Source organism: Camelus bactrianus, chromosome 17, assembly GCF_048773025.1.
Source record: "Camelus bactrianus isolate YW-2024 breed Bactrian camel chromosome 17, ASM4877302v1, whole genome shotgun sequence".
In the NCBI taxonomy this organism is placed as follows: domain Eukaryota; kingdom Metazoa; phylum Chordata; class Mammalia; order Artiodactyla; family Camelidae; genus Camelus; species Camelus bactrianus.
Window position 1 is genome coordinate 2,500,660 of NC_133555.1, and position 12,192 is coordinate 2,512,851.

Genomic DNA, 12,192 nt, shown 5'->3' on the forward strand with positions numbered 1-12,192 from the left:
CATTGCATGTGCTGTTAGTGCTGCCTGCTGACATTACCCAGCTCTTTGCATAGCCACCACATTTGTGCCAGGCAAGTCCGAGCTGAGTGTCACCTCCTAAGTGAGGCCTGCTCTGACCACTCTTGGCAGGGGGGACACCAGGCCCTGTCCTTCACAACCCCCTTGGCCACTGGTGGGGCCCTCACCTTCGTACTTGTTTGCTATTTGTCTGTTCCCTTTGTTAGGGTGTTGGCCACATGAGGGTGGGGCCTCTGCGTCCTGCTCACGGCTTCATCCCGGTGCCTGACATGGGGGCTGGCAGGCGCAGGTGTGCAGTGAGAATCTGCAAACTGAAGGGCTCCAGCTGGGCCCCCCTGGCCGGGCCGACCCGGCTGCAAACCCCTGCACCGCCTTTTACTGCTGCTGTGGCCATGGGCAGTTCTTTCATCCTGTCTGGGCCTGAGTTCTTATCTGTAGAGCATAAATAATGTTAAATAAAATAAACATCCCCTCGGCCCCCAGCCCAGTGCTGGGTGTTGTGTCGGCTCTGAGGAAATGATAGTTAATATCATTTAGCTGATCAACAGCTAAAATCCCTCTGACGTTTTGTGCCAAGAACGAGTTTATTTTTCCCAGTGAATTAGATGACTTCCTCTTATCACAGGAGGAGCACCAGGTCATCCTCTAATTTCCCTTTTGGCCTTGGCTGCCAGGAAGCTTACTACTAAGGGGAGGTCTCGGGGGCAGCCCTTGTTTCCTGGTGGGTCTTCTTTGATTATTCACTTTTGGCTCCATAATGCACATGTTTTGTTATTTTTCACTGCAGTAAAATACATGTGAAACGGACCGTCTTAGCCATTTTTGAGTGTGAAGGTCAGTGGCATTAAGTACATTCACGTTATTGTGCAGCCATCGCCACCCTCCATCTCCAGAACCTTTCCTTCTTCCCAAATTGAAACCCTGTCCTCATCAACCACTAAGCCCGCTCTTCTCCGCCAGCCCCTCGTACCCACCCACGACCCTGCTTTCTGTCCCTGTGAATCTGACTCCTCTAGGGACCTCAGGTAGGTGGGGTCGCCCAGTACTTGTCCTTTTGTGTCTGGCTTATTTCACTGAGCACAGTGTCCTCAAGGTTCATTCATGTTGTCACATGTATCAGAACTTCCTTTAAAGAATTTTTTTTTCCTGAGGTATTAGGTTTATTTATTTTTTATTTAATGGAGGTCCTGGGGATTGAACCCAGGACCTCGTGCCTGCTAATGAGCACACGCTCTACCTACCCCCAAGCCAGACCCTCCCCCGAGAACTTCCTTGTTAAGGCTGAATGCTGTTCCGTCGTGTGTGTAGACCACGCTTGGTTCATCCGTTCACCTGTTGATGGACGCCTGGGTTACTCCTGCCTCTTGGCTGCTGCGAATCGTGCCACGGTGAACATAGGGGCGCAAACACAGCTGTTGTACATTGCTTCCTTGCCTCGCTGGGCCTGGGGTCCTCCCAGCTGGAATTGGAAGCTAAAGGTAGGTCTGGGGGCAGTTTCTCGGACCAGACTGTCTGACCTGCTCTTGCACGGCTGTGTGTCTGTGTGTGAGTGTCCGTGTGTGAGTGTGTGCCAGAGCCCATGGGCACTGCTGGTGCCCCCTGCTTCCTCCCCTGGTGCCCTGTTCCCCAGCTGCTGCTGGCTCTCCCTGCACCCTTCTCCAGATGCTTGCCCTTCGCCGACAGCTTTTGCCTCCCCTCATCGGCCCGGGAGGTGAAGCTCCCCGCTTCATCCCATCCGCGGCCGATGACGCACCGGCGTCCCTGACTGGGATGAGCCCTGGGCTGCCAGTCTCGCTGCAGGGCTCCCAGTGGGTTCAGGCTGCTGTCAGACGCCAGCTGAGACCACATCTTTGCCGTCCCGTTTCCCGCTCCCTTCTCTCAAGAGTTCTCCCAGGAAACCACGTGCACAGCACCCCAGCTCAGGGCCTGCTTCCGGGAGGTCCCAGCTGAAGACAGCGTGCAACTCTGCATTCCCTCCCGTGGTTGGATGTCTTGCATGGCCGTGGGGATGCGTGGATTCTGATACAATTGTTCTGCCAGGCCACCTGGGTGGGAGCGGGCTCCTTGGAGGGGACAAATTCCCAGTGTCTGCCACTTGGAGGAGAGACAGCTCCTAACTCAGAGCACTGGGCTGTTCAGGCGGTGGCCCTGGCCCGCGGTCGGGGGAGCAGGGACTCCTGCCTCCCCTGGGCCTCTCCCATTCGTGTGTGGACTGGGGAGGTCCAGGAGGGCTCAGGAGGATAGAGAGGAGCAAGGGAGCCCAGTGATGGTGATGGAGAGTGCGCCTGGTCCCTCCGTGGACTACTGAGTTCAGCCCCGCCATGGACCCACCTTCTGATTTTCCTAGAAGGGATGGGAATCGAGCTTTGGTGTAAAATGTTCTGATTTTAATGTTAAATTCATGATAAATTAATAACATTGCCATGTTATAATATCAGCAGCTAGTTTCAAGAACACCATAGAATGTGGGTCCCCAGACATGGTCCATGGATAGATGGCTCGGTGGCTGGTTTGTGACCACCCTCTGGCTGGACTTGGGGACAGCGGGCAGCCATCTGGGCGGGCTTCTGGGAGAAGCTGGGGCCGCGCTGTCCCAGGAGGTGCTGGCCAGCGGCCCAGGTGGCCCTGATGACTTGCGTGCTTGTAGCCGGCCTGCCTGCAAGGGTCTGGAGTATTCACTTCCCCTCTGCCGTCTGCAGCTGCGTGGACCCTCAGCACTGTGCTGTGGTTGCCTCTTGGTTAGATGGGAGGTCCCTGCAAACACTTCCAAAGTTTCGTAGCCACACCACAGCAGCCTGAGACGTTCTTCTGACCTGAGGCTGCCTGGTAGAGATGTGGATGACAGTTAACTTGGGACTTCAGATAAATGGTGGGGACGTGTCGCCCCAATATTGCACAGGACACTCTTTCTACTAAACAGTGATGCACTGCTGTGTGAAATTCCTCTATAACTGCTGCCTTGTGTCTTTATTTGCTCACTCTGGCAAGCCTGTTCTTGTCAGAATCAGGAGGCTCAGAGAACTGGAAAAAAAGGAGGAATTTCCTTACCTCATGGTTCAGTGTCACGTGAGGCCAGACTTCACTTTTGGTGGCGGTGGCGCTGGTGATGAAGCAATGCCCTGGGGCCGTGCGGGGGGCCCCGGGTGGCCTTGCCAGCTCAAGGAGTTTGCGTCTGGGGCCGTCTGTGGACGGATGCTGTGGCTCACTTTTCAGGGGTGGGTCATCTTACTTAGGGATGCGGTCTGTGTTTGGGAGTGGGTGGCAGTGAGGGGGGCAGAGACAGGAGGTCACAGCCAGGGCACATGAGGGCAGCTGAAGTATGGTCACTCTGATATGCTGGCCCCCCGTCCCCCTGCCCACCCCCAGCTACCCTGTGGTGGTGGTGGGGGAAGCATGGGACAGTGGGACCGTGTTCGTGTCTCCCACAGTGCCCTCAGTCACCTGCCTCCACAGACAGCCTGGGAAGAGACCCTCCTTGAGTGTGCCCCTGCCCGATCCAGTCCTACCCTGCCCGTGTTCCCATTGTGAGAGCGGCCCCCATCCCCAGCATTAGTCTGATCATCAAAGCTCCCCCACCTCCTCCTGCCTGAGCCACCTGCCCCCCACAGCTGGACACGCTCCCAAGCACTGGTGTTGGTGGCTCCGTCTTCCTTCCCATCTGAAGGTTGGGAAGAGTGAAGCCGGAGGGGGTGCTCAGACACCCATCGCCGGAGTTCTTCTCTGGGAACAGCTGGCCGCATGGCCTTTGTTTGAGCTGAAGTGTGTTACACACATCGTAGGCTTGGTGGTACTTAGAGGGTCAGCCGTGCAGAAACGCCGGCGTCCGCAGCTGTCACAGCCCACAGGGTGACGGCCGTTCCTTCACGTCGCCTGGCCCTTGGTCCATCCCCCAGCCCCACCCCAAGCCTGGCGTGGCCTCCGCCGTCATTGTCTCCGGGTCCTGGTGGGATCCCGCCTGCGGCGGTTGTCACGTCTCAGGTCTGCGTGAACCCAGCATGGCATCTGCTGTGTCCTGAGTGCATGGGGCTTTTTGTCCTGTGGGAGGTCGCCCCTCTGGACTGTCTTCTGGGGGCTGGCTGGGTCCAGTGCTCTGGACCGAGGCGCTGGGTGACCTGGGCAGTGGTGGTTTTGCCCAGGAGTTCAGACAGGCGTGGCCGGCCCTTTCCTCAGCTCCGAGAGGCATTGGTTGGGGACGTCGGGTATTCTCCTGGCCTCCGGGCGTCTGGGATGGCCTCACCCGCACGCCCAGCGCTGTGACCGGGAGGAGTGGACAGCTGGGCTTATGGGGCCCCCCTGTCAGGGTAGTCCCACCTCTCCCCGGTGGCTTGGTGCCCTGAGACCTAGGTGGAAGCTGCCAGGCGTCCTACAGAGGTCAGCGTCCCTCTGGGCCCCCTGTGAGAGCAGTCACAGTTCTGAGTCTCCCAGGCCCACCCTCCACCCGCCGCAGCAAAGTGGGGATGAGCGTGTGGGTTGGCCGGGTGTATGCGTGCTCCCACCTGAACGCTGCCTGCGGCCGAGGTGGGTTCCTGCTTGCAGAGGGCCCGGACCGGACGCGGGCTCTGTGTTTTCAGCCAGACCTCGGGAGCCCAGAGTTGAGTCAGTTGTCCTCCTCAGCCGGTAACACGCTGCTGTCTTGTTCTCGGCAAGGGCCTGCTCTGATGTTATTGGTCGGTTTCCTCCCCTTGTCTTGGCTCCCTGGCTGTGGGCGCTGCCCAGTTCTGTTCCGGGGTAGCTGTTTGTTTGCAAACAGTATTTGACCTTGGGGGAGCGGGGGTGGGTGTGCGGTCTTGTTCTGTTTCTTGTCCACTCAGTGCTGTGTTTGTGGTGTCCATCCTCACTGCTCTCTGCATCCCGAGTCATTGGCTTTGAGTTCTGTGGGGTCCTTGAGGGGATGTGTCTGTCAGGGTCCCAGCAGGACACTCGCAGGGTTTACTGGAGGAGGGGCTGGTTAGTGGAGAGACCTAGAGCAGAGCTGCAGGTGGGGTGGAGTGAACCTGTGGGGTGGGGCAGCTCGCAGGATCCCGCAGGGTCACCTGGTGGGAGCTGTGGCCCTGGGGTAGGGGGGGCAGCCCCACCAGACCCTCTGATCTCCCATCGTAGGTGGTTGCCATTGGAGGATGTGGGAGCCGGGCTGTGGCTGGCGGAGGTCCACCTGCCTGTGCAGGGCTGGGTGGAGGAGGGCGGGGCAGGCAGGAGCCAGTGCAGTCGCTGCACCTGCTGTGTCCCCTGCGCCTCCAGAAGAATACCCGGGGGCCACGTGTTGCACATTTCTCTGGGAGGTGCCCTAGGCGTCAGAGCTCGGCACTCATCCCTCTCGCATGTGTGGCCCCAGTCACGTGTGTGCCACACTCCCGAGCGTCCGTCCCGGGTCACTCAGTCCAGCTGGCACTGTAACCATCAGAGTCTCGTTGTTACTGACGTGGCCTGTGGGATCTTGCTCTGCATCTCCCTGGTCCCCGACGCCCCTCCCTCCAAGTGTGTGCCCCCGTCCCAGCCACAGGCGCTGGGCAGCCTGGCTGCCAGGTCTTTGTCACCACAGTCTGGCTGCCCCGCCTCACCCCTGCGGGGAGGTCAGGCCCCCTTTCTCAGCCCCTCCCCTCGTGATTCCTCTTTTCAGATAGGAGGGGGGCCCGTCTGGGCAGAAGCCAGACGTGCAGGGGGCCACTTCCTGCGGGGCCCGTGGGAATACGCAGTAGGAGCCCCCGGGAGGGAAGCATTTCGGACCCGAGAAGCAGTGATGTAGCTGTCGTGTCCTGCCTCTCACTTGTATGAGGGTTCCCAGCCCTGGCTTGCTTATCCCCAGGGACGGGGAGCTCCCCGTCCCTGCAGCTGCCGGGCCTGTCTCTCACCTGAGACGGCTTTCCCCACGTGGAGCTGAGAGCTGTCGCCCCGCCCTGCAGACACACCTGCAGGGCCTTCATCTAGCCAGAGCAGCTGTGGAGGAGGGGCCCCCCCAGGGGGCCTGGCCCCCTCCCCACTGGATGCATCCCAGCCAGCCTCGGCCCCCTCCCAGTGGGCACACCATCTTCAGACAGCACTGGGCTCTGAGCCACACACAGAGGCCTCAGACTTCCCTTCTCCCAGCTGGAGACCACAGTGAGCATGGGGTTCCCAGTTCAGAGGGGGGCCTGGGGGACCCCAAGTTCAAGCACTGCCAGCCACGTGAATGAGCAGAGAGGCCACGGTGTAGGCCTCATGGGGAACGGGGGACACACCCTTGTGACATCTTAGGATGGCCAGGGCTCATGAGTTTTCTAAGAGGAGTCAGAAACCTGAATTTTCCTGTGAACATTTACAATTTGTAAGCGCAGGTAACTAATTTAGATCTAAAAACCCACTGTGACAAACAAAATATAGTCTGTGGGCTAGGTAGTGCCCACAGGCCCCCAGCTATGACCGAAGGTGTGGTGGAGTCTCTCCACTGGGTACAGATGCAGAACCGAGGCTCAGAGAGGGCAAGGGCCTTGCTCAGGGTTGCACAGCAAATGAGAACACCAGGCGGGGACCTGACGTCCTTTCTCTTTCCTCTGGGCCTGGGGCGGGGGCAGTGGGTGGATCTACGATCTGGGTTCACCCGGGTGTGGGCAGAACTGGGCCGCAGTGGGGGCTGGGAGTGGGCTGCGGTGGGTCCGGCTGGGAACAGTTCCTGTGGGAGAAGCCTGCCCCCTGGGGCAGGGGTGCTGCCCCTGGGATGCCCGGTCCCTGTGAGGGTGTGACTGGGGGAGGCAGGTGGGGTGGGGGGAAGCTTCTGCCTGAAATGACACCGTGGAGAACGGACTCGAGGGAGGCCCTGGGACCCCCATCTCCGTGTAGGGGGCATCTGTTTTGTCCTGAGGATCAGGGGCCCCCGTTCTACAGAGCCCCCATCCTCTTAAGATGGCCGCTCAGCCCGGGGGGACATGCGTGCCGGCCCTCGGAGTCCAGAGACTCCCCGGCCTCTGGGCTGCCATCCCCAGTGGCATCTGTACCACCCTCACTTGGGTGGCCTCTGGGCATCTCAAATTCGGCTTGGCCCGAACTGGGCTGTGCCTTTCCCCTGCGGGTCTGTGGCCCCTCCCACAGCTTCCCTGCCTCGGGAAGCCCAGCCCTACCCTGCCAGGCGCTCAGGCCGAAATCTCCATGCATCCTGGACTCCTCTCCGCAGACCCCATCCAGCCCATCAGCAAATCTTGCTGGTTCTGCCTTCATAACAACTCCCCTCCCACCATCCTCTCCCACAGCATGCAGCTCCCTATTCTCAACACAGCGGCAGACCAGCCGGTTTACGTAGAGCGTTCCATCAGGTTGCCCCAGGCTCTCAGGAGAGCTGGAAGCCAAGCTCATGTGGCTGTTACAGCCTCACCGCTGCTCTTTCGGCTCCACTGTGGTGGCCCCTGCTGTGACCCACCTCCCTCCCGCTGCACCTGCCGCAGGCCCTTTGCACGGGCTGTTCCTGCCCCCTGACATGCTCCACTCCCCGATGCTCACATGGTGTGGCCGTTGATTGGCTCAGGTCTCAGCTCAAATGCTGCTTCCTTGGAGAAGCCTTGCTCAAGCACCTTGTATAAAACAGGCTCTCCCACAGCCCGGGCCACTTCCTGTTCCATTTCCTTGCTTTCATTCATTGGGGTCTCATTATGCTCTTGGCTGCCTGGCATTCAGTGATCTGCTGAGTGGCTGTGGGTCCCATACCTGCCTCCCTGCACGAGAGCACCAGGCTGGCGGGGTGGCCATGGGGCGGCCTTACTGGCTGATCCAGCCCAGTCCCGGAGGCGCTGGCAGGAGGGCCTGTTCAGTCGGTCCCGGGTGACCGGCTGCAGGGACAGACCTCCTTTCCGGCGGTGTGGGCGCTAAGTTGGGCTGTCACTGCTCTGCTGGACCAGGCCCTTGCCCTGCGGACGCACTCTCCCCGACTCAGCCAGGAGGTGGGTGGCAGCGGGCTGTTTCCTTCCTCCTCTTTGTTAAAAACGTTTAAGACGTTTGCACTGTATTTTCCAGGTTTGAAAATGACAAGTTTAAAATACTAGGGGTGTGGCTTTGTCTTTTTTTTTTCTTTCTGAATCACACAACTTAAGCAGTGACTGCAGATGACACACAGCTTCGGGGCCGGAGTGGGTGGAGAGGCAGCCCTTGTCTGTGACCGGGGGGTGCCGCCCGGCCCCCAGTCCGGCCGGGTCCCGGCTGCGGACCAGTGACTTCTGTGAGGATGGGGGTGGGGAGGAGAGAGGAGCGGTCAGAAGGGGATATTTGAGGGCTTGTAGAGGACGAGGAGTGTCACGTGAGGGCCCCTGGAGGGAGGGCCTTTCAGGGTGTCTCCCCCTGGGAGTCTAGAATGTTCCTTGCTGGCCGAGAGGCTGGGAAGCCTGCTGTTGGATTACACTGGCTTTGCAGGGAAAGGCTGGAGAGGATTGGGGTGGGAGGGAGGGGCGGGCTTGTTCCCTGGCGGGTGGGAGGTGTGGCTGGAGCCCGGCAGGGCCGCTGCCGGGAGGGGAGCGGGCAGAGAGCACCGGGAGCTGTTCGCGCGGGGAGAGTAGACAGGACTTGGGGTGTGTGTGCACGCGGGACTTCAGTGTCCAGGATAGTTCTGGGAATGGTTTGCTGAGAAGGTTGGCACCAGCCACCCCTGTGGCTAAACTTGCAGCCCAAAGGGGTCCGCTGTAGGGTGTTCCTGAGCCCTGGGGTCTGAGGGCTGCAGCGGGGGGCCTGGCTGGTGTGCCAAGGCCTGGGAGGGCCTCGTTCCAGCCCAGCGTCCACCTGACCGTGTCCTTTGGCCGGCAGCCATGGGCCTCTGGGCGGATGACTAGGGAGCAGGCAGGGTTTTCAGGGGAGATAGTTGTTTGGGTGTCGGTGTGTGCATGTGTGTCGGACTGTGTGTGTCCTGGCACGTGGGTGAGGCTGTGGGTGAGACGGTGCAGGTCAGTGTGCGTGGAGGACTGTGGCCGGGCCACTGTGGTGCCCATTGTTGAAGGTGAGAGATCCCAGGTGCACCAGAGGTGCTGGACATGTGTCGGGTGAGTGCCTGTGGGTGTGAGAGACTGGGCAGAGGGTCCCCCTGAGGGGCACATATCAGAAGGTGGGTGAGGGTGGGGGTCAGCTGACTTAGTGGGGCTGTGCTTGCGATGGCGTGTCCACAGCAGGGTGATGATGGTGCTGTCGGTGCACCCAGCAGACATGAGTGGGCGCGTGTGCACATGCATGGGTGATGGTGGCTGAGGCTGTGCCCCCGTGTGCACGTGCTGGCGTGTGTGCCGGGCATGCACACGTGGCCATGTGCAGCCCCCGTGGGGCACTGACTGCTGTCCTCTCTGATTCCCCCAGGGCCTTGCACAAGAGGGACTGTTCATCTGGCGGGCATGGCGCTGCTCAGGGGGCCTGCAGGAGCCTGGCTGGCCCTGGTGCTGGCGCTGGCCCTGGCCCTGAGCCCGGGCGCGGCGGCCCCGGGGCAGGACTGCACGGGCGTCGAGTGCCCGCCGCTAGAGAACTGCATCGAGGAGGCGCTGGAGCCAGGCGCCTGCTGCGCCACGTGCGTGCAGCGGGGCTGTGCCTGCGAGGGCTACCAGTACTACGACTGCCTGCAGGGCGGCTTCGTGCGCGGCCGCGTGCCCGCCGGCCAGTCCTACTTCGTGGACTTCGGCAGCACCGAGTGCTCCTGCCCGCCCGGCGGCGGCAAGATCAGCTGCCAGTTCATGCTGTGCCCAGAGCTGCCGCCCAACTGCATTGAGGCCGTGGTGGTGGCTGACAGCTGCCCGCAGTGTGGCCAGGTGGGCTGCATCCACAATGGCCGCAAGTACGCCGCCGGCCACACCGTCCACCTGTCGCCCTGTCAGGCCTGCCACTGCCCCGACGCCGGCGGTGAGCTCATCTGCTACCAGCTTCCCGGTTGCGACGGAGACGCCGAGGCTGTACCGGCCGCCGCCAGAAACTTCTCGGATGCTGAGGACAGTGATCCTGAACGTCACTACGAGGACCCCTACAGCTATGACCAGGAGGTGGTGGAGGCAGAAGCTGCTGCAGCACTGCCGGACGAGCTCCAAGGAGGCACCAGGGCCCTGGCCGCTCTGGGAGGCGGGAACCAGCCACCTTCAGCCATCCAGGCCACCCACTGGCCGGCCGCTCTCCCCAGGCCCACGGCAGCCACTGCCCTGGGTCCCCCGGCCCCCGTGCAGGCCAAGGCCAGGAGGGTGACAGAGGACAGGCAGGAGGAGAGGGAGGAATTGACTGTCCAGGAGCGGCCAGCAGCAGGTGGCCCCAGGGGCCTGGATGGGCTGCCCACGGCAGGTCCGGCCGGGCCTGGTCTCCCTGTCCAAGCAGAACGGGCGGAGGCCAGGGCAGGGCCCGAAGAGAACCTCATCCCGGATGCCCAGGCCACGCCCCGCAGCGCCGGGCAGGAGGGAGCCCGGCCTGTTCCAGCATCAAGCACAGCCAGTGTCCCCCAGTCACAAGCCACACCGAACTCTCCTCCTGCAGTCCCGACAGAGCCCAGCCCCCACATCACCCTGACCACCTCTCGCCACGAGACAGCCCGGGTCCCACCCACCCAGGAAGAGCTCAAGCAGCCACTGGTTCTGCCCCGTTCTCGGCCTGAAAAAGACACAGACCCCAACTCTGTCCATTCTGTCCCTAGAGGTGATGCTGAAGGTGAGACTCTTTCCTGGTTCCTCCAGGGGCGCTCAGCTGGTGGATGCCCTGGGTCTGGAGCAGGGGAAGCCAGGTCTGCGGGGCCAGGCCCAGGCCAGCCCCCAGAGCTTGGGGCGGGAGGCTCTGAGACAGGGCTTCCTCCCAGCTCAGCTCCTGGGGATGGCGTGGTGGGTGGGGTGGGGTCCCTGTCACGGGAGGTATTGGGCTGCCTGGTAGGGCTGTGGCTGAGGGCCTCTCGGGTGAACCTCGTTGGGGTGGGGGTCCTGGAGGAGTGGTCTAGCTCAGGCTCAGGTTGGGCCCAGCAGAGTCTGTGGGTCCCGGAAGTGGGAGCTCACAGATGCGATGTAGCTGCCTGCCTACACCCTCTCTGACAGTAGCCTCTGGGCATGGCTGCACTCTTGGTCCCCAAGGGGGCAGCAGAAGGGGTGCAACCTCTTGTGGGGGCTCCTGGTGAGAGCCCACTACCTGGTCTGCTGCCCCTTCCAGCCAGGGGTCCTATTAACACACACGTGGTCTTCGTCCCTTCTCTGTTCTGCATTCTGCTGTGGCTCCCACCTGCTCAGAGAAGACACTAAAGTCCTCTCCGGGGCCAGAGGCCCTGCACAGCCTGCCCCTGGGACCTCCTGGACCTTCCCTCATCACCTTGTCCGTTCTGGCTGCTGTAACGGGAATACATAGACAGGGTGGCGGAACAACAGATTATTTCCCGTAGCTCTGGAGGCTGGGAGGCCTAAGATGGAGGTGGTCTGGTGAGACCTTGCTTCCTGGTTTGCACACTGCCTGCTCGGCGTGTCCTCACCTGGTGGAGCAGGTGAGGCTGCATCTCATCTGAGATAGATCAGAGGAGGAGCTCGCACTGGCAGCTCTTTTTATATGGTCTCTAATCCCAGTGTGAGGCTTTCATTCTCGAGACCTGATTACCTCCCCAAGCTCCATCTCCAAGGCTCCTACCATCCTGTCAGGCATTAGGATTTTAATGTGTGAATTTGGAGGTAGGGGCATTAACACTTAGTTCCTAGGAACCCTTTCCCTCTCCCTGACTCTGCTTAGCCCCATTGGCCTCCTAGCCCCTTCTGGGCACCTCTCAGCCCCAGGGCCTTTGCACTTGCCACTGCCTCTCCCTGAAATGCTCTTCCAGGTGTCCATGTGGCTTGCTTCTTCCCTCCACTTGCTCTCTGTTCAAGGTCGCCTCCCTAGGGAGGCCTTCCCTGACCACCCAGCTAAAAGACGGTGGTCCCACCCCACCTTCCTCATATACTGCTTTTGTTTCTCCTGGTAACACCTGACCTGACCTTGTAGCACATAATTTCCTGTCGAATGCTGTCTCTCCTACTGGAATATTAGTGCCATGAGCAGAGGGACCTCATGTGTCATCTTCTTTGCTGTGCCCACGGGCCTCCAGCAGGGCCTGGCACACAGTTGGTGCTCTGTAAACGTTGGGTGATTAATGAGTGAACCAGGGGGCTTGCTGGTCACCCCTTTATCAGTCATCCCTCCTCATGCTAGTTCCCTGTGTCCCATGAGCATCCTACACTCTCACCTCCCCTCTGTTCCACC

General features: G+C 60.9%; 1 protein-coding gene across 2 annotated transcripts in view; it reads left to right on the plus strand.

Annotated features, from left to right (window-relative positions):
- The window catches only part of FBLN2 (fibulin 2), a 67,695-nt gene that overhangs the window by 13,948 nt on the left and 41,555 nt on the right, over nt 1-12,192 (plus strand). For both annotated transcript variants that reach the window (XM_074344250.1, XM_074344251.1), the window contains exon 2: nt 9,316-10,635. In XM_074344250.1, the coding sequence (XP_074200351.1) occupies nt 9,351-10,635 (1,285 nt within the window). In that variant the 5' untranslated portion in view covers nt 9,316-9,350. The remainder of the gene's footprint in view (nt 1-9,315; nt 10,636-12,192) is intronic.